The 22,538-nt window shown below is 38.3% G+C and overlaps 1 protein-coding gene across 2 annotated transcripts in view; it reads right to left on the bottom strand.

Annotated features, from left to right (window-relative positions):
- Positions 1–6,842: 6,842 nt before the first annotated feature.
- SGCE (sarcoglycan epsilon) overlaps positions 6,843–22,538 on the bottom strand; it is a 68,658-nt gene continuing 52,962 nt past the window's right edge. Inside the window, exons 9-13 of one of the 2 annotated variants that reach the window (XM_082632481.1) lie at positions 22,024–22,050; positions 21,650–21,721; positions 21,098–21,286; positions 9,932–9,975; positions 6,843–7,121 (exon numbers count right to left, since the gene is read on the bottom strand). In XM_082632481.1, the coding sequence (XP_082488607.1) occupies positions 7,105–7,121; positions 9,932–9,975; positions 21,098–21,286; positions 21,650–21,721; positions 22,024–22,050 (349 nt within the window). In that variant the 3' untranslated portion in view covers positions 6,843–7,104. The remainder of the gene's footprint in view (positions 7,122–9,931; positions 9,976–21,097; positions 21,287–21,649; positions 21,722–22,023; positions 22,051–22,538) is intronic. The other variant, XM_082632480.1, reaches the window with a different exon arrangement.

Here is a 22,538-nt window from a genome sequence, read left to right as displayed (position 1 = left end):
TATAAAATTACTAACATAAGTCCACAATACATTACTGAAAACTCTTGAGAACAGGTATATTTTAATATTCAATTGTTTTAAGATTCTGTAAGTGCAATTAATATAAAGTATGTTCCTTATATAACATATTCAATAAGGTAAGGGCAATACCCTCTAATAAATGTTAAACTTTCTGTAGCAAAAAATCATACCAGGGCTTCCCTGGTGGCACAGTGGTTAAGAATCTGCCTACCAATGCAGGGGACACAGGTTCGAGCCCTGCTCTGGGAAGATCCCACATGCCGCGGAGCAACTAAGCCCGTGAGCCACAACTACTGAGCCTGCGTGTCTAGAGCCTGTGCTTCACAACAAGAGAAGCCACGACAATGAGAAGCCTGCGCACCGCGATGAAGAGTAGCCCCCGCTTGCCGCAGCTAGAGAAAGCCTGCGCATGGAAACGAAAACCCAACACAGGCAAAAATAAATAAATGAATTAATTTTAAAAAAATCATACCAAGTAGGATTAAGAAAGATAATATAAGTATCCTCATTTTTGTTCAGGTCAAGTTCTATCATTAAATGGATTTTCTATGAAGCTGTGAAAACAACTGAAATCTTTGTATTTGGAAATAGCAGACAAGGGACTGTAAACTTAAAATCACATATTTTTCTACAAGAATTCAAGGCAGCATTTCTCCAAAATGTGTTTATTTAGCTCAATTATTATATCTAGGCACTTTTTTTTTGTTTTTAATTCCACTGAATTAAAAATTCTATCTGACAAATTAGGTCATTGAGGACGACAGAACTACTTATCTGCATAATTATATCCTTCATTTTCACATACAGCTATTAGTCCACAAGCACCAATCACATGTTTTGTCCAGTCCACATCTGTGGGACAATGCTTGTGTTCACCACTTTTTCTTCCTGAGTACACAGGAAGACTACATTTCCTAGCATCCATGGCAATTATGTCTGGGTAATAAGACATTACCAACCACCAGAGCGTAGATAAGAGTGAGAGATGCCATTTCGAAGCCCATCTCTTAAAAACAACCATCATGGGCTTCCCTGGTGGCGCAGTGGTTGAGAAACCACCTGCCAATGCGGGGGACATGGGTTTGAGCCCTCGTCCGGGAAGATCTCACATGCCGCGGAGCAACTAAGCCCATGCGCCACAACTACTGAGCCTGCACTCCAGAGCCCTCAAGCCACAACTACTGAAGCCCACACACCTAGAGACTATGCTCTGCAACAAGAGAAGCCACTGCAGTGAGAAGCCTGTGCACCGCAATGAAGAGTAGCCCCTGCTCGCAGCAACTAGAGAACACAACTAGAGAAAGCCCACATGCAGCAACAAAGACCCAACACAGCCAAAAGTAAATTAATTAATTAATTTAAAAAAAACCAAACCAACCAACATGACCTTTCAGCTTTAATTTCCTTTTCCATAGAAATCCTGGGTATCATGTATTCCAAATCATATAGCAGACAACATGGAGGAAGGCTAACATAGTTGCACTGTACTGTGGTAAGAGTGAGCAGTAAACTTTCACTGTGTTAAGCCACTGTGATTTCAGGGACATATTTGTCACATCAACACAGCTCACAACATAATTTTTCCCTAAATGAAAATCAGTCCTCTCACGGCATGAGACTCCAATGATGGAGCAAAAAAGTCATCAAGCCATTCTCCCTTATATATGAATCTCACATGTATCACAAGTTGACTTGTATGCTGTACATCAATGATTTCATCTCACTGCAGACTGAAATGTCAGCTAATAAATACAAGTGATAGTAATTGCCTTTAAACATTGTATGTCAATAATACTATGCAGAATCCAGCACTGCCCCTTGGTCAAGACATTTTGCTAATAGCTTATTCAGTTTTCTTTCTTTTTCTTTCTTTTTTTCTCATCTCAAGTGTCCATAGCATCTCTGAGCTTCTCTGCCCCAGGTTTTTCTCCAGAGCACCAAGATCTCACCCAGCCTACTCACAGCCAGAGCCCACAAGTATGTGAGTCAGTGAATGAAAGATTAAACCTTCTGTCACATGGAGGGAAAATTCTGAGGTTTATGCTACATAGTTCATTACAGAATCCGCAGTAGGACCAAGTTCTGCTTTCCAGAATAATAGCCAGATCCATGACATAACCTTTATTGTCTTTCCTTCTGACCGCCTCACTCTTTCTGCTTCTATACTCTGTCTTCCTGGAATCACCTCCCAAATGAACGAGCTATTCTGGGGGGACCCAAACTAATTCAATACTTCTGTGGTGCTGCTACCTTTCATGAATTTATCTATAAAAGCAATCAATTTCATTCCCAATTGTTTTATTAAAAAGGAATTACATATTGTTTGAAAATGATGCAAAAACAGACAGCAAACTAGTTACTGAGGTACTAGGGAACAGATTTCTGATCCAATAAAATCCACTTTTTTAAGATGAGCACTTTTCTGTTTGTGCTTCTTTTATGTAAAATCCTTACCCAAAATCATGTATTCTCGTACATAGAGACATATATTCTATATTTGCAGTCGGAGCCCTAATCATTCCATATGTTCATGGCATTATTTTGAATTATAGTACATGTACATATTGGTATAGTGTGCTTATTGTTGTCAGTTTTCTTCAGTGAACCATTTTTGAACCATTGATCCACATTTGTGATTGGGAATGTAAAGCAATACTACAGAGATTCATTGGAGCCTCTGGAAAGTAGGTGCTGAAATGGAATTGCAAGTGCAAAGGTTTATTGGGGCCAAAGCTGTGAAAGATAAGAGGGGATGGAAGCAGAATTGAGCAAGGAAAATCTTCAACCCGTGATGGCGATCTGACACCTCTGAAAGGAAAGGGGGTGGAGGGGAAGCTGGATTGAGCAAAGAGGTCATCCGACCACAGTGCACATCTGACAGTCACAGCCAACCCAACAGAAAGGTCCAGAGAAAAGATTTCCCATCAGAGGAGTGCCAGACCCTAGGACTCAGACCATGCTCAGTCATGGCTGAAGGGTGCCTGCCCAGGAAGTTTCTCTGTTCAGAGGCCAAAGGCAGATCCTGAAAGTGCTAAGGACTGGAAGCTGACAGTTAACTGCTCTCCTTGCAGCTGAATGGCAAATTCTTTCCTGAAAGAAGATCTAAGCAGCACGCTGCCATGGTTGTCACAGTTTAAAAAAATATAAACACCAATATGAAAACTACAGGATAAATTACCTAAGATGAACTGCAGCCTATTAATGGAATGTAAAGTGAGATGATCTAACCACAGAAACCCTTGCAGCCCATGTACAACCTTTTAAAACTTCAGATTTATTAATAACATAGTACGGTTTCAATAAAAACGTAAGTAATATTACATTTTAATTTTGTGAAATGTGAATAAAATACCATCCCTACCTTTCTCTGTCCATTAGATCCTGGCAAACACTCAACTTTATGCACCCTACTCTTTTGCTAGCCATTGGAGGAATAACTGTAACACAAAATGTAGCTGACCCATGAGTGTTCAGGTGACATACCAAGGACCAGATTTCTCATCAACTTTCACGGCGTCAATGACTATGTATACCCAGATGACTTACCAATCATATCACCAGCCCAGACCTCTACTTTGAGCTTCAAATTCATGTATCCAACAGCCTATGTCTCTCGGTTTTCTCAAGGGCACTTCAAGTTCACCTTATGTACAACTGAACTCATACTGTTTTCCTCAATCCTGGTTCTTATCCAGTATCTCTTATAACAATGGACAGCACTACCATTTGACACGGCCCCATCAGAATTAGCCCCTTTCTTTTCCTTAACACCATTTCCAAAGTATCCAATGTACCAACAACTGCTGTTTTTCACCTCCTAAATAGCTCTTTTGTTTGTTTGTTTTTATTTCCAATTCTCTACGAGGTGGGTCAAAAAGGATCTTGCTGTGATTTATGTCATGGAGTGTTCTGCCTATGTTTCTGAATAGCTCTTGAATCTCTCCATTTCTCTCCATCTCTTCTACCACCAAAGTTATTTCTCCAGTTATATCTACAATAGCCTCCTAGCTGGTCTATCCACTCACACTCTGCCCACCTCCTCTATCTCTCCTCTATATTACAGCTGGATTGATTGTACAAAAATGCAAAGTATGACCACATCACCATCCTTCGTTCTTAAAATGCTTTTGCCTTCAAAGTCATGCATGGTTGTTTGTTATCTTGGGTCTCACTTTCCCAACACCTCCTCCCTATACTCCATACTCTGGCTGCACTGAACTTTCCGGTAAACTTCTACACTCATCAGGAACTCTTCTCCCCAAAGGACTTAGCAATGCTCTTCTCTCTGCCTCAAATACTCTTTTTTACTCCACTTCATCTTATCAATTTCTACTCATCCTTTTGCTAGCAGAGCAAACTTCCTTAGGAAATCTTTTGTGACCCTGATGACCAGGTCACATCCCCCTGTGATAAGCTTTTATAGCACCAATGACTTTCCCTCATAGTATTTATCACAGTTGCAATTTGACATTTATTTGTATGACAACTCGATGAATGTCTGTCTTTCCTACTAGAGTGTAAACTGCATGAAGGCAGAGCCTGTGTTTCGTTTGGTCCACCACAGTGTCCTCAGAACATGACTTGACTCATATTAACATATTGGGTGTAAAATAGATAAGCAGCTGGAAGAGTGTCCCATAAGAAATTCCAAAATGCAAATTTGTGAGGCTGCTCCGTCTTAGAATGGTTTGCTTGAAAGTTTTGATCCATCCCCTCAATTGGGTATAGTCAGGACATGGGAAGCAAGAGCTCAAATCTTGGACCACTGATCCCAGAGGTCACACACCCCACCTACATGCTATAGCTGTACTCAGAGGCTCCAGCCTTGATGTTGTTTTCTACTTAATTATTCTCTAAGTACTCTCTTAGCCTCAAATTTAGCCTTAACATTTTTACCTAATGCTCTCTTCTATCATCGGTGTAGACCTACGGACGTGAACTTCCCCAAAGAGAGCTCATCATTTATTGAGTGGCCATGGAAAAAAGAAAAGTCACAAACTTTTAGGGGATATTTGAAATCTAAAGCTGAGGTTTCTTGAGTTCCTGAAAGTGCAGACAACCATTGCAACTGTTTTTTTAGGGCAACAGCTTACTGAAAAAAGGTGTTCTAATTTAAGTTCACCATTGGGACCCCAAACTCACCATGTACTCATTTGCCCTCTATGAGGGTGCTTAGTTGGAACAGAAATCCTCAGCATGGGGCAGAATCCCCACATTTTTTTACCCATAAAGTTAAGGGCTATTAAGGTAGCAACAACCACTGGGAAAGCTATTTGGACCTTCTTCCCTATCGAAGTATTAAGTCAGAGGTAAAATCACTGGTTTAGAGGGAACTGCAGAGATTAAGGCAATATCAAAGATTTGTGAGATGCTGGCCAATGATTCTTATCCCCATTCAGTTCCTCAATATGGTCAGTGTGAAAACTGATGCTAACTCCAACTGCATTTTCCAATCCCCACAGTAGTCTCTTTCCTAGAACAGATGAATAAAGTTCCTGACTCCTGATCTGCAGTTCCTGATTTGTGGATTCTGTATTACTTTGTTCCTGCTCATTTGGACTACCAGTAGTAGTCTGATTTCACCTGGCAGGAGCAACAGTTTGTTAACTCTCCGCCTTGTGCGGAGAGTCTAGTCTAGTCGCTGGGAGTTGTGGCAACATTTCCTTTCTCCTAGCACATGGCCCTGACCCAACACTTCTATAACCTCAAGCTGATCAATCCAGGAGAAGAGCAAGTGGCAATACCCTAGCTGTCTTGGAAAGGAATATGAGGTAAATCTTAAAAAAATCAAAGATCCCACATCCTCTGTTAAGTCCCAGGAAGGTGTGGCTGGGAGGGGGAGTTTCAATGACAGGGACATGGTAGGCTATTTCCCCTAAGGGGAAGACAAGTTGTACACAACACTAACAGGGAACCTTCTTGGATTCTGGAATCAGATCTAGATAGCATTTGTGTATCCTCTGACCAATTCATAGGTAACACAGAAATCTGCCCAGATCAGATTAAGAGAAGGCTTTCTAGTCTGCAACAAAAGCGGCCTGCTCGTTGGCCTGATGACCACATTGGTCCGGTAGTATCCAAGATGCATGAAGCATGTATACCAACATGGTATAAGGAAGCTCTGCTAAGCCTTGAAAGTAGTGTTACCACAGGGAAGCCTGGGGTTTTGGAGCTCATTCATGTCACCATCAGCAGGTAACTATTCTCTTTTTTTTTTTTTTTTTTTTTTTGCGGTATGCGGGCCTCTCACTGTTGTGGCCTCCCCCGTTGCGGAGCACAGGCTCCGGATGCGCAGGCCCAGCGGCCATGGCTCACGGGCCCAGCCGCTCCGCGGCATATGGGATCCTCCCAGACCGGGGCACGAACCCGTATCCCCTGCATCGGCAGGCGGACTCTCAACCACTGCGCCACCAGGGAGGCCCACTATTCTCTTTTTGAGTAACAACTCCTGGCGTGCTTCTAAAACCAAATATCTGATTATAGAGTCAGGTTAAGTATGCAGTCTGGGCTGCCCTGCATGAACTGGGGATTATCAGATCCACAACCCAAAGGGCCACGTTTACCCTAAAACACTCCAACAAGTGGTATATAAAAGAACAAGCTTTACAGGCCACAAGGATAGAAGTATTAAGTAAATGGGTAGCCCACTTGGAACACAGAAGCACAGACATTTCATACATTATAGGAAGTGCTTAATAAAAATCTCATTAAATAAAGAATGAACACATGAACCTGTTCCTAGCAATGAAAGGTTCCTACTACACAGGAGGCAATCAAATACTTTCTGAAGTAAATTTTGCCAGACTTCAGGCTTCATTAATAATATTTATTTTAAAGATCACTTTTTATTGTAACAAATATAAAGTCATCAATGTTTTACAAATTGTCAAAAATGCCTTAAGTACCAAAAAAAATACATTAGTAAAATGAATGTTATATTGTATTATTTGGTATATACTTGATACTGTCAACATGCATACCATATGTCAGAAAAGCTCATGCATTATTGGAAGAGAGAAAAAATAAGATATAAGTGCTATATTGTCTGATTACAAATTCATTGCTTCGGTTAGCTTTCTTTCTTCAGGGATACCATTTACCTGCAATGTGTAAGAATGAATATGGGCATGAGTTAAGCATGGACACTTTTAGATTTGGAGCAAAATGAATTACTGCAAGGCATAATTTTCTATCCTCTTAACATAATTTAAAATAATTATGTTGCATTATTTCTCTGCATTTGGTTTTCAAAAAAAAGGAAATTCTAAATTAGTCCTCTCCTTCTTGGGTCAAAGCTACAATGTTCTGTATTTCTCAAAAGGCATGGCCTGAAAATTCCTCCCACAATAAACAAAAAGAATTAGTTTGACTGCAGGACGTATGACTGTACCTTTTAATCGTGGCTCTTTAGAAAATATCATGTGGTTTGGAAGGGCAGAGAAAATGAGAAAGCCTGAAGTGGCATCAAAACTAATGGCTTGGGCCTGGTCCAAACGGTGGTGCTATTGTCAGCTCTTAACTGCTCTATTATCTCAGCTAGTGCTTAAGTCCAGGATTACAACCCCAGCAGCTAGTTCATTTCTTAAACTTCTGATGATCTTTTAAAAGAAAACAACTAACTAAAGAAAACAAACTTCAAAATATACCCTCCCTTGACAAATTCCATACAGCAAGCTGCAAACAAAATAACTTGATATCCATGGGACAAACTCTGTGCTTAAATTACCTTCATAAAGAAAATTGTGACATTAGCATAGTGCTTTGAGGTACTTGGAAAAAACAAATTATGAAAATTCTGCACAAATGTCGTTGCCTCTTTGCGATACCAGGATAACCAGGATAGAGGGTCAGCAAAGCTGTTGTGCACGTGAAAATACATACATAGCACTGAATCCATGCATGTGCAGACAGAATGGAATAACTTATAAATTGAGAAACAAACTTCATTTTTTCATTCACATGAACAGAATGGGAATAAGGAATGTAACCTGCCCATTTAGCTCTTCTCTTCAGGAGGTACGACTATTTGGTGTTACATTTATCAGAGGCAGAAACACAAAAATCTAATATCATAATTATAAAAGATGCCAGGCTGGTCTCTCTCCCTTTAGCACTTAGGTACTTTGGGGACTCATCAAAAACAAGTACAAGAAGAAAACAACCAAGAAGATACGGTGTACTTTAGTCAATAATACAGAAAATTACAGAAAAATATAAGAAAACAAGAAGGTAATAGGCTATAAGTGTTAACTAAAAAGGAGATGAAAGCTTTCCTGACTCAAGCAAAATGCTCGTTCCCCAAAACCTGTCTTAGAAAAATAACTTAGAAAATTATGTTGAACAACCTAAAATCCCCCTAGGGAAATTCTTTGGCTCTTATAACATTTGCTCAGGCATAAATTGTCTTTGTATTTGGAAACGGTGCCTATTACTAAAATGTAGCAAGCTAACAAGTCTACTTGCTAAAAATTTATACAACTATTAGGTAAATCTCCCTAACATCATCTACTTAGGTTTCCTTATTTCTCCCAATGGGAGTGGGGGAGAAGTAAAATCTAGATTTTTTAAGTATTCAAAAGAACTATTTACTATTTTTCTAGATATTGTCTTCCTTCACTCCTTGTCTGAAATAATTAAGAATCAGAGGTAAGGCATCTTAGGAGAGATGGAAGTCTGAGGTTAATGAGGAAGAAGTTCTAGCATTTCCATTGAAGAAACATTCTTTTTAAATTTTACCTCTTTAAAAAAAAAGTCATGAAATCAGTGGTAGTAGGGAATCATTTATTTCTTTGCTCTTTAGACAACACATATTTACAGCAGTTTGTTCCTTCATTAATCTCCTGAATGGTCACACAGTAGCACCACTGCATTAATATACTGAACAGTCTTGCTGAAACATGTTAGCATTTAATTAAAACAAGCAATCAAAATTATGGGGGAAATTCTTATAAACATTATTTCATAATTAAAATCTGATGAACAACTTCATTATACTTGCCTCAAATCTTTGAAAAGTTGTCAAACGAAAATCTCCTTAAATTCCCGAAAGCAGTGATAGAGAAGATAATTTTTTGAATGAAAACAAGCAATACTTTTCTATATGTGCCTAAAGTTTTTATGAGACTTACTTAATAGCTTCCCTACCACAATACCACTATTCATACTCAGAATTCCACATCCAACTTACATTTTTAAAACTTCTCTGGCTTTTCCAAAAGAGCTACAAAGGCATTACTGGTTGCTCAGCAATTAGAACTAGGAATCAACCACTAATTAGAAAACAATCATGAATACGTTATCTACTTGGTACAGAGATGAATGAAATAATTGGCTGTGGAAATTTTTTAGGGACACTTGAAAGAAATAAACTTAAAGAAAGCAAGTCTTAGGGAAATAGAATAGTCCAGGGAGAATTGCCCGCCATCTTGTTGTCACTGGTCATGTTATAAGAGCTTTTTAAATGGCATTAAAACCAGACCAACCATTTCTCATTTATCCCCCTGAAGCCTCAGTGATTAGTCACAATGGTTTCCTTTTGTAAGAGTCAGTTTCAAGCTGCTCACTTACTGAGACAAATCCTGGAAGCATCCAAGCTAAGAATCTTTCATACCAAGGGGAAGAATAGGGAGCTTCACTGAAGGAAGGGAATTTTATTCAGTCTTCCTTAATTAGACAGGACCTCCATGGATGCTTTTGCTGTAAGATCATTTACCCTGTGTTTATCACTCTTACGCCAGTCTACGCAATGATCTAAGCTATTATTCAGAGGTTCTAACTCTGATTAAGGAATGACACAACTGTTTTGCCTCACTTAGTGAAGCTAAAGCTTCATAAATTATCTAGTAGTATAATTATCTTTTGATCTATTAGCTTCTTTCATAAACATGAACTTATTACGTTTCATACTCACCTGTAGTCTGCTGTTGGGGAATCTGAGTCTGATGTGGCAAGTTCCTAGAAATGATTAACATCTTTTAGTAAAACCGTATTTGTCCATACACATGTTAGCAGAGAGCAGACACATTAGAATGAAAAACTTTATGGCTGGAAGGACCCCAGAAATCATCTAATCCAGCACAAACACAGCCCCCCACCTCTCATAAGTTTACGGATGCGGAAACTGAGGTCTGAGGAAGATGAATAATAACAATATTTGATAATATTCATGGAGTTTCTACTACATGTTATACTCTAGCTCACAACGACATAGGAGGTAGGTATTATTTTTCTCAATTTACAGATGAGGAAATAGGCTTGGAAGTCCAAGGCTACGTAGCCAGGAAGTGGTGGATAAAGATGAGAACATAGGACTCCAGGGCTTGTGTCTGTAACCTGTACACTTTCAGATCCAGGTCTAGAACACATATACACACTCTCAGAACAACATATATTACCATCTTCATTCACTGTGCCAAACCTGTGCTCCTCCATCCAAATTCCAGGGAATGCCACTGGCTATCCACCCAAATGTACCAGTCAAAATATGGAAGTCATCATTGACTCTTCCCTCTCGTTCAGTTTCTACAATGAATCCCTTGGGAACCCTTCATGAGTCTCCTCAATCTCCTCTGAATCTATTTGCATCTTCCCCATCTCCACTGCTACCTTGGTTGAAGCCATCATCATTTCTCATTTGGAACTCTGCAACTGATCTGAATTATTTCCTCATTCCCATTCTTGCTCCCTTATAATCCACTGTGCACACTGCTGTCAGATGATCTTCTGAGACACAAATCTGATTATGTCATTCAAATGAACACATTTCATTATTTCCTTATACCTACTGCAAATTAAGTTTCAAGTTTCTTAGTGTGATCTGGAAGGCCATCAATGTATCTAGTTCCTACCTGGAACCCTTCCTGAACTTCCTGAAACAGAATCACCGCCACCATGGCCACTATCATCTCTTGCCCCCAACCAGCTCCCATTTATCCTTGCAAACTCAACCCAAAATTTGTTACAGTGGACTCATATTACTCCTATAATTTAAAAATATCCCACAAGGAACGTTAATTAAAATATTTAACTTATTGGGCTTCCCTGGTGGCACAGTGGTTGAGAGTCCGCCTGCCAAAGCAGGGGACGCGGGTTCGTGCCCCGGTCCGGGAAAATCCCACATGCCGTGGAGCGGCTGGGCCCGTGAGCCATGGCTGCTGAGCCTGCACGTCCGGAGCCTGTGCTCCGCAACGGGAGAGGCCACAACAGTGAGAGGCCTGCGTATCGCAGAAAAAAAAAAATTTTAACTTATTATTTTTAATTTAAAAAGTAACATCTCAAGTACCACCTCTTCTATGCCTCCTCACTCTCTAAGCATCCCTTCCCCAACTAGGTTACCACGGAGCAGGCTTCCATACACAAGCTGTCGTTGTATTTCTCCTCACATAATGTTTAACTGCCCCAAAGTGCCTTAACAGTAAGAACCTTCCTATTTAGTTTAGTATCCCTAGCAGTAAGCATGCAATAAATTATGTTTGGACGAATACATGCAAAAATGAAGATACTTACAAAGATTCACATAATACACATGTTTATTAACACTCATATTTACCCATGCATTTTCAGATTTTGATATGAAAATTAGTTTACAAAAATATACAATTTAGATTCTGTGTGGAAGAAATTCTAGGAGTCAGCCCCTTGCAACAGAGTAGGGCTTGATCCAAGCCAGGGATTTTCAAGGTTTTTTGTTTCTCTTCAGCAATGGAATTCCTTTTAATTGAAATCCTAAGCAGAACTCTTGATGTACAAAAGAGATAAATGTGAGGTTGCCTGGGTTGAAACAAGGGAGCCAGGAATCCCGCCTGCTTTGTCTCCTTTGCCTCACAAGCTGGCCCCTAAGGCATTGGTAAGAAACCTCCAAGAAGCAAAGTTTGAAAAGCGTTGATCTGAATCATTTCAGCCAGGCAAATATTATGCTCCTAATACAATGATCTAAACTCGAAAACAGTACATACTAAATACTGTTCAAACTTAAACTAATCCATAGGAATGTTAATGACTTCAAGTGATTTTTTTTTTAAGTTTCAGTTCCTTTTAAAATATATAGTTAAGGAAATAAAATCAATTCTAATTCAATTTGAGGAAGTTACTTAATAATTCATCTCAATAATTACATTCTTTTTTTGCTATCCCCTATCAACCCTACTTATCCTTGTGTGGTCTCCAAGAGTACTTTCATTGGTTTGTTTATTCTTTCAGTATTTCACACAATGTATTTATAGTGCTTTTGATCACGAAAGTAAAAAGATTAATTTACAAACCACAGAAAGGAAATTAAGTTACAGATTTAAAGATGGGTAAACAAACATCTTTACTACCAAAGTCAAAATACAATTTCATGGACATTTGGGAGGGGGATATGAGTTTTCTTTTAACTTCTCAGGTACAACTACTTTGGGTCTATTCTACATTAGAAATGAATACAGCACACCTTGCGTGCACACACACACACACACACACACACACACACACGTCCTCATTTCCTATCATCTCTAGCCCTACCCGGCCTATTAATGGATTAAATCAATACATTTTGACAAAATAAAGATACCAAAGAGGACAAAGAAAGCCTTTCAAAAGCCCTAGATCAGGATAACCAAATTCAAAATCAATCTGTGAATGAAGTAGCTGGACCCCCCTCTCTCACTGGCCAGCCCACCTGACCCTTCTGTGGAACACAGTTTTAAAACCACGGATCAAAGTCAATCTACACCCTGTCATTTCTTCTCTAGCCTTCTTTTTTTTTTTTTTTCCCTCTTTTGCTACAACTTTCTAAACAGCAATGGCCTTGGTTAGGTTTGAAGAGAAATGGTTAGTTCAGAAAGTGCCACACAAATGAGCAAGAAATTTGGAGAAGTATGAGCAACTGTGTGTATTACACTGGTTTAGGGATTTAAAAGTATCTGCAGTGAGTGTCCCAATTAAGTTTGTTAAGTTGGAACAATGTACATGTGCTCCTCACAACTTCAACTGAAATTCAGATGAGTTACATACAAGTACAATGTGTGCAACAAGGTGCTCAACAAAAAAATATGTGGAGATTCAACATCCCCAGAGTCTCCAAGGTGCGCACACATGACTGATTTTGTGGTTGACCAAACTTGTGGCTACAAGTAAGCCTGTGAGTGTTAATATACCTATGATGGGCATGTTTGAAGTATGTATTCCATTTAAAGGTTGAAGGGAGGTATAACTCATAAGAGCGCTGCTTCAGGCAAACTAGAAAAATGCCCACAACTGACTTTGCTATAGTTGAGCAGAGAATGCAGTAAGAAAATGGAAACACTTCTATCTTTAGTGAAAGCAGGCTGCTAAAGGCAATTAGACAGGAGAGTTGGGGTTGACTTCAAACAGAAGTCCTATAATCCTTCAAAGAAAGGACCTTTATAAAGTCATCAAACTATTTAGAATAATTAAGTTATTAGTGGACTGGTGGAAAGATTATTATGCGTAAACTGAATTATGTAGAAAAAAGATTTACAAAAACTGTAATTCTCTAAATTATTAGCATTAATTTTTTTCTATTTTTACTACCATTAACTACAGGGATTTAAATAGAAAATTATGTAAATTAGCTACTGCACAAACTCTATCCTTTAAGAAAGCAAAGGTAATAATTTGCAAATTAATAAATAAGTGATTTGGGGGAGTACACAATTATTTATTATTTGTGCAACCATTTTAAAGTAATTTGACATTCTTGGATATCCTGTAGAGTAATTCTATGAGTAAGGTTGATGATTATCAACTCATTATTTTCCTACTTGCTTGAAGACTCAAAAGCAAAGAAAGGTTGAGTGATTTGTATAAAGCCACAGAATCCATGCCAGAGTTGAAAACAAATGACATTAGCTTACTTATGTGGAACACAAAACACTTCTTTTGAATTAGTATGGATTCATTTAACAATAAGAAATAGTAATATCTTTTTGGAACTTCTCAATTATTAGCAAAATTGACATTACCCAAACCTTGAATTTTCTACAAAATTTTTTCTACAAAAATGCTGATTTGGACCCTATGACTACTTTTACTAAGGAACCAGGCCATTATTTTGCTCAAAGAAGGAAGGACACAAAGAAGTTGGAAACAACACCACAATTTTAAATTTCAAGATCTAATTTTAATTAAAATCAATGTAGAATATACATGGAATATAAAGAAGAAAGGAGAAATTCACTTATTTTAGGTTTTTTTCCCTACTTTTATAAAGCTGAAAGCAAGCCTACCACAGCTTTAAACTGAAGAAGTCCAAATCTCTAGAACCAAAATCCATCAGAGAGATACTATATCTATCACTTATAGTGTATACTCGATGAATTTTTTTAAAAAGTCAATGGCTCTGAAATATCCTTGGCTGCTCGACACTTCTTGTCAACAGGAAATCATTATCTTGATCCCCCGAAACAGTCTCTTCAACTGATACTAACTTTCATTGAGACCTAATTTTTTATTTATGGAATTTTACCATGAAGCTGGTTCTCACTACTACCCAAGGGAAGACAAATGGAAAAATACTTTAGATAAAAGCTAAAATGATTAGTTACTAAATATCTATAATTAGAAGACTTAACTCTACTTTTATACTTGTTAATTTGTAAAAGATTAAACACAACCTACTTCCTGTCTTGAGGGAGACCCAATCACCCTGGATTAAGTGTTATGTTTAGTATAATGAACAAGGAAAATTTTTGTATAGCCAATTAAAATCTTCCTAGAAAATGTTTGGGTACTTTCCCCTATTATTCCTTATATAAATTCCTCATTGACGATGCCTCCCACTCAGGAAAGATCAATTGATACTGATGTTGGGATTAAAAAAAAGAATAATGAAGAGGCAGATCTACCCCCTAAAAGACCACATAATACAGTAAAAATTAAAGAATAAATTAGTTTTTAGAAAATTGAATATTTGGGATCCTCCAGTCAATACTTCACATGAAATCGCAAAATGAGCACAGTTTCCAGTTTTTATCACAGCACAGTTTTTATCTTTTCAAGGTTTACCGTTTCTCTGTCCCATTCAGATATCATTTTCTAATCAGCACTAATCTGTCACTTCTCCACACCATCCTCTTCGGCAGTTTAAGGAAGTGTGAAAATCTAGAGGCATAAAGCCCAACACTCTGGACTGTCCCCTTTCACATTTTCTTTTGCACAGACCCCTCAGGGGGAATTAGGAGAAACTGTTCCCCCTTTAAAACCTCCCCCCCTCCCTCCACAACAGAATTACTAGAAATACTGAATCCTAAAACGTAGGTTCTTTAAGTATTTGAAGCTGGGATTCCCAGTGTTTTTTTCCTGCTCCACCATAATACATACGTCCACCAGCTTCCAAACTCCCAGAAGTAGGGCCCTGGGATCTGTATTGCAAAAGCCTCACAGGGGAGTGTAACGTGCAACTTGGTTTGGGAATAACCAGGCTAGACTACTATCTCTCAACATTTCTTTTAGGACCTAAAATTCTATGCCATGGAATTTGACTTTCTTAATTTAAATCATTACAAAAGCTTATCTTTGAAGTATATCAGTCAAATCTGTATTATATTTTTGATGTTACATCTTTGGTCAAAAACGTAACCTCTAATCACAACAATGATTCTTCGGGCAAAGCAAATTTACTTTTAAGAATTACTTTAGCATGTGACTTCTAGCAATGAATTGTAATAAGTCAGGGGACTGCCTATAGAGGCAAAAATTCTTCTTATTAACGGTAACACGTATTCACTGAGCTACAAAGATAACAGATTAAGTACAGATGCAGACAGCCTGACTATACTATGGGATGGGGGACACTCTACAGAAGACATGGCTAGTGCTTCTCAAGACTGTCAAGGTCATGGGAAGCAAGGACGGTCTAAGAAACTGCCTAGAGCAGAAGAGACTAAAAAGATATGCCAATTATTGTGTCCTAGACAGCATCTTGGAGCAGAAGAAGGACATTGGGGGGGAAAACTAGTGAAATCTGAAAAAAAAAAAAAATCTGAAGTCTGGCTGATAGTAAAGCACCAACATTGGTTTCTTAGTTGTGACAAACTAAGGGACTGTACGATGTTAACGACGGGAGAAATGGGGTGGGGGAATCTCTGGGAACTCTGTATTATCTTTGTAACTTTTCTGTAGCTTGAAAATCATTCCAAAATTAAAAAATTTATGAGAGCTTCCTTGGTGGCGCACTGGTTAAGAATCCACCTGCCAATGCAGGGGACACGGGTTCGAGCCCTGGTCCGGGAAGATCCCACATGCCGCGGAGCAACTAAGCCCGTGCGCCATAACTACTGAGCCTGCGCTCTAGAGCCCACGAGCCACAACTACTGAGCCCGTGTTCCACAACTACTGAAGCCCACGCACCTAGGGCCCATGCTCCACAACAAGAGAAGCCACCACAATGAGAAGCCTGTGCACCACAACGAAGAGCAGCCCCCGCTCGCTGCAACTAGAGAAAGCCCGTGCACAGCAACGAAGACACAACGCAGCCAAAATTAAAAATAAATAAATTTATTTTTTAAAAAGTTTATGAAACAATAAATATGTTAGCAAAGATCAAAATTAATTTGCCTTATATTTTTATATTATGTGATAATTTTTAAAGTCTGTCTATATCGTCTCTCTAATCTGAAAAGTAGAAGGAACACTGTACAAAATGAAATCCTCCCTTTCTAGCAGGTGTCCCCTCTCCTGGGCCTGCTCCAGTTTCCCTTTCCACTAACTGTTCAATCACCTTGCCCATAACCTGAATCAGAAATCCTTCGAGGTCAATGACCACATTATCTATCCCTGACTTGATATCAAGATTGGTAAATAACCTAATCTCAGTTTTGACCTAATTTAGGTCTCTTATCCATATCTCGATTTTATCATCTGCAAATGATTAAACATTTTTTTACTGTCTAATTCAAGGTGCCAGTCTGGAGTCCTATGAAGCATTCTACCAAAAAGAAAAGATTATTGTGTAATTGATAAATAAGTGTGTCAGCCTCCCGTTACACAACTGTTATGAGTTCTATAGACCATTTCACTATACGAGGTTCGCTATATCTCGTGGACTGACTTCTTTAAGAGACCCAGGGGCTTCCTGGTGGTGCAGTGGTTGAGAGTCCGCCTGCCGATGCAGGGGACATAGGTTTGTGCCCCAGTCCGGGAAGATCCCACATGCCGCGGAGCGGCTGGGCCCGTGAGCCATGGCCGCTGAGCCTGCGCATCCGGAGCCTGTGCTCCGCAACGGGAGGGGCCCCAACAGTGAGAGGCCCGCGTATCGCAAAAAAAAAAAAAAAAAAAAAAAAAAAAAAGACCCAAACAAGTTTCTATGCAGCTTTGAAGGAAAGCTTTGAATGTTCCTGAGTCTTAGTTAGAAGCCAACATAAACTTTCAGCCCTATTATGCCTGAATATTTCTGATGTCAAGTCTGAAGAATAAACACAAAATAATGTAGCTAGCCACATTATTTATTAATGATAAATTCAGTACAGTTAGTATGAATATATGAAGATGCATGCCCTTTTAGAGAGGGTTAATTAATAAAAAACAGGCAGCATTATCCAAGGATATACCTGGTTATCAAGTACTGTAATACCTCATCTAATATCTCATTTTAACAATGAGAATTCAATTCGATCCAAATGACCAAAATATTTATGTATGTGTGTACTTGGGCTGAAATAAACCTTCAAAAACAGAGAAGGAGTAAAAGCTGAATTTGCGTAAAGGACAGTTGTGATGAACCTGAAACAATAAATTCTCTACTATCTGGCATGGTTGGAAAATGAGGTTAATCACATATTTTGGCTTATAGGGAGTTACCATAGAGACCGTGCACATATTATCCATTTCCAAGAATAAAAGAAAGATAATATAAACTCAACACTGAAACTACATTGAATGTAGTTTAATTTTCCTCTGATGAGTCAGACACACTTGATGATCTTGCAGTGCCTCAGAATAATCATTGTGAACATCATCAATTATCTATGTATTCTATTTATATAGAAGTGCTAGTTAATGGACTTTTTCCATTAGCAGAAATCTGAATAATATAAAGGTTTTCTGGACTTAAAAATACATGTATGGTCAAATTGTTGTAAGTTCAATAAAATAACCTATTGCATTTGCAAACAGAGAGATCTGATCAACATAAGGACAGTCTTGATGGGGTTATGGAAGGACCAGGAAGATGCATTTAGTTATAAACTAGATAGGAAATTTTATTTTGCTTGTACATTAGTAGCAAAATTGCAAAGTCCTAGTAACATAGAATCAAAATAAAATTTAAAGAGTTATCCTTATTCCCAACAAATATGGTCAGAAAGCATATCTAAAAAGTGACCCGGCGGGCTTCCCTGGTGGCGCAGTGGTTGAGAGTCCACCTGCCGATGCAGAGGACACGGGTTCGTGCCCCTGTCCCAGAAGATCCCACATGCCGCGGAGCAGCTGGGCCCGTGAGCCATGGCCACTGAGCCTGCGCGTCCGGAGCCTGTGCTCTGCAACGGGCGAGGCCACAACAGTGAGAGGCCCGCGTACCGCAAAAAAAAAAAAAAAAAGTGACCCAGGCTTTTTTTCCTCCCTTAAAGTTTTACTGACTTAAAAACATTTTCAAGTTCCCCTATTCATTATAATGAATATTTCTCTCCTCTAAAATTTGATAGCATTGTTATTTTGTCAATAGAAGATTTCCCAAACTGTGTTCTTTAAATAGTTAACCTCTTCCGAACTTTTCCATGCTTTTCACAAAGCATATCATCAACACACCAAAGGCTCTGAGAACTCTTGTAGTTTAAACACAAAAAAACAAAATATCCTGTTTCTCAAATGTATTTGACCATTTCATTTTTGAAAATATATATCAACCTTTTTTTTTTTTTTTTTTGCTATACGCGGGCCTCTCACCTTTGTGGCCTCTCCCATCGCAGAGCACAGGCTCCGGACGCGCAGGCTCAATAGCCATGGTTCACGGGCCCAGCCGCTCCACGGCATGTGGGATCCTCACGGACCGGGGCACGAACCCGTGTCCCCTGCATCGGCAGGCGGACTCTCAACCACTGCGCCACCAGGGAAGCCCGAAAATATATATCAACCTTTGAAGAATAAATATCGACATTTCACTAGCATTCTTGGGTAAAGAACATAAGAAATGGAAGCCTTAAAGAATTCTTTAATTATTTTCATTTTGAAAATGAATAAGGCTGTTCATAATTTTCATCTAAAAAAAGACAGGAGAGATTGTTAAATTGTGAACTATTACAATACTCTTGAAATTTTCCTAATTTTTCTCATCAGTATCTAATAATCCTGGTAAAGTAGGTTTCATGATGACCCTCTAACCATCAGAGGACATAGAAATCCATCAGTTCCATTCAGTACAACTCAATTTTGTGAGACTTTAATATTTACATCCCTGATAGAATATTGTTTCCAAAACTCAAAATTTTAAATGTATGCAATTTTCCCTACTGCTAATGGAACTTGAATCAATTACACACAAACACACACACAAACACATACCTTGGTCTGTCCAACAGTAAGTACGTGTTGTTAGAGGACTTCAGGAAAATATTCATAATACTTTTAAGAGTCTCACTCTCTACTGAGCTAGCTGGGTGCTCTTTCACAATATTTTTAGATTGCCAAGCTATTTTGGACAAACTTATAGTCTGACTGTCTATAATACTCTTATTAATTACTGTTTAATCTTCAGATTACCACATGCTCTTTACACGGTTGCAAAATAAGCATTTGCAATGGAAAAATGTACCCAATATGGTTCCCAAATAAATCTTTAATCAGTAAGAGGTTACTTTTATATCATATCCTAATGTTTGTGTGTGTGTGTGTGTGTGTGTGTGTGTGTGTGTGTTGGGGTGAGAGGGCCAGATTTTTCTGTATATCCATTGTATTTACAATAGTAAACTGAAAAGGAGGAGGATCTCAAAAGCAAACCGTGACTTCCTTGGGGAAACTGAATTTAACGCATTTTAACATATGGTTAGAAAAGAAAAGAACAGCCATGTTCTTAGAAATAAATGACACTTTTACCTACAATTCCCTTATACCAAAACCGAGCTTCTAGACATATAACATGGGTTCTCAAGAGCAACTGGCCAGTCTCCTCAACCAATCTCCTCCACACCTATCCCTTACAAAGGCCTCTTCCCAGGCTTTCTAACCACAGTCCTTCTAGCACTACAGAGAAGGTCTGTACTAATAAATTGTGTTTCTAGCCAAAATTGGAACTACTCATTTTGATATATAAGCAAATGACAAAAAACAAACAAGAAAACGCTGAAAACCCTGAGGCAAAAAATTTAGATTAAATAGATCTGTGGTGATAACATTAAAAACAATAGGTTAACAGAACCAAACAATTCTAATAGTTCTAAAAAATAATCCATTTGTTATGCTTTAGGACATGCCTTTCTTTTCACAATTAACTCATCTTTGAGCAAGCATATGTTAGTTTATTAGCAGTGCCAGTTTCTTAAATATTAAGGTGAATGTCATCTTGTTTGGATTAGTGAAGGAAAAAAAGCATTTCCTGAAAGTAATTCTATTTATTTGGATTAGCACCATGGGGTTGGTGCTAATACTATCAGTATTTTGCTATTTTCTCCTCCAGTTATAAACAAATAAGCAAATGCAACAACAATGAAGATGTCTGGTCTTGAAAGACATTAAGTAGATATATTCATGCATTAATAATTACGGTTCCAGGGGCTTCCCTGGTGGCGCAGTGGTCAAGAATCCGCCTGCCAATGCAAGGGACACGGATTCGAGCCCTGGTCCGGGAAGATCCCACATGCCACAGAGCAACTAAGCCCATGCGCCACAACTACTGAGCCTGTGCTCTAGAGCCCGCGAGCCACATCTACTGAGCCCACACACCACAACTACTGAAGCCCGCATGCCTAGAGCCCGTGCTCCGCAACAAGAGAAGCCACCGCAATAAGCCCGCACACCATAATGAAGAGTAGCCCCAGCTTGCCACAACTAGAGAAATGCCGCACGCAGCAACGAAGACCCAACGCAGCCAAAAAAATAAAAATAAAAATAATAATAGTAATTACGGTTCCAAGTGGATACTTACTGCTGTGTTTGCATCAATGGCATATTAGTGCTCTCATAATTGTCTGCGTGTAGAGGAGGTATGATTTCCCCAGTCACAGGGTGAAACACAGGAAGTGTTGACAGGGGCCATGCTATCTCTCTATTCTTGGACATGTCACGAAGTTCTTTGGTAGATTTCTGAATAGCACTATGATGGACCAGTTGGATGCTAGGTCAAAAAGAAATAAAACCACATATATTTAAAATCACATATTAGCCCCACAGGTCATCAGTTTGAAAAAGTTACGATATCTTTTTTTCTTTTTAAAATAAGAAGACATTATTTAACTTTGGGCATTCTACAAGTTATTTCAGAAAAAGATACATTTCATATACTTTTAACATAACAAAACTGAAAATTAGAAACTAATTTTTAAATAAATGCATCTCTCATTAAAGTAAGCTATAAAGCATTGTGCTACTATTACAGCCCTAGGTAGCAAACTACTATTCTATTTAATTTCTACGATTAAGATAAAACTACCATAGCTTTTATATTGTTGCTTCTGATGGGGCATTTATAAATACTCACATAAGTTTCATTTTATGGTAGGTTATTACTGTAGATTCAGGAAAACGTGTATGAAAGGTCTTTTCATCTGTTCTCTGGTTTATAGAAATGCAGATTGGGAAATCACATAATATAAATGGCAAGTTAATATTCTGAATCTGAAATATTTTAGTTTTAATTTTTATCTATATAATCTTAGTTTTCACACACTTTTTATTTTTAGTCTCACCCCTCCTAAATATCTCTATTTAGAAAGCAGCTTTCACGTTTATGAAATAAACTATGAAAGATGATGAATGGAAAAAAAAAAGCATGACACACATGTATGGAGCATGACAAGCAACTGAGAAATGAAAAAGAAATGATAAAGAAAATAACAGGAAGAAGACACTTACTCTGGTGTTTGCATGTTTCTCTTTTCCCTAGAAACAAAACAAAATTTATGAATTAAATAATAGCATTGATATTTGGAACATTAAGACTATATGCTCATGGATCTTGCACGAGGTGGAAATGCTGACACTGTTACTATTAAACGCAACCAGGCAGCATTTGCCACCAGGTTTATGATGTTACTTGGATGAGTACACACACAGAGATGGAATACTGGTGAGAAATGCACAGAAAAAAATGAAAAAAAAAATGGAGATTAAGAATCAAGCTCTTGGAAATAAGTTCTATGACATAATGAAATCAGGCTACATGTAAAAATGGAAGAATTTGTTACTTGCTGCTTTATTAATTTTTTATCCTTTGTTTTGTTACCCTGACTTCCAGATAATCTCGGGAGATTATTTTAATTGACATAGATGTCCAGAAAGTACTAACTATTCATGAAGTGAAGACTCATTACTCAAATTATCATCTTATTTTCATTAATTTACTCTTAAGTTTTTATATATCTATATAT

The sequence above is a fragment of the Mesoplodon mirus genome (assembly GCF_964341445.2).
Source record: "Mesoplodon mirus genome assembly, chromosome: 9".
NCBI lineage: Eukaryota > Metazoa > Chordata > Mammalia > Artiodactyla > Ziphiidae > Mesoplodon > Mesoplodon mirus.
The sequence above is the reverse complement of the archived record's forward strand: the minus strand, read 5'-3'. Positions and strand labels throughout refer to the sequence as shown.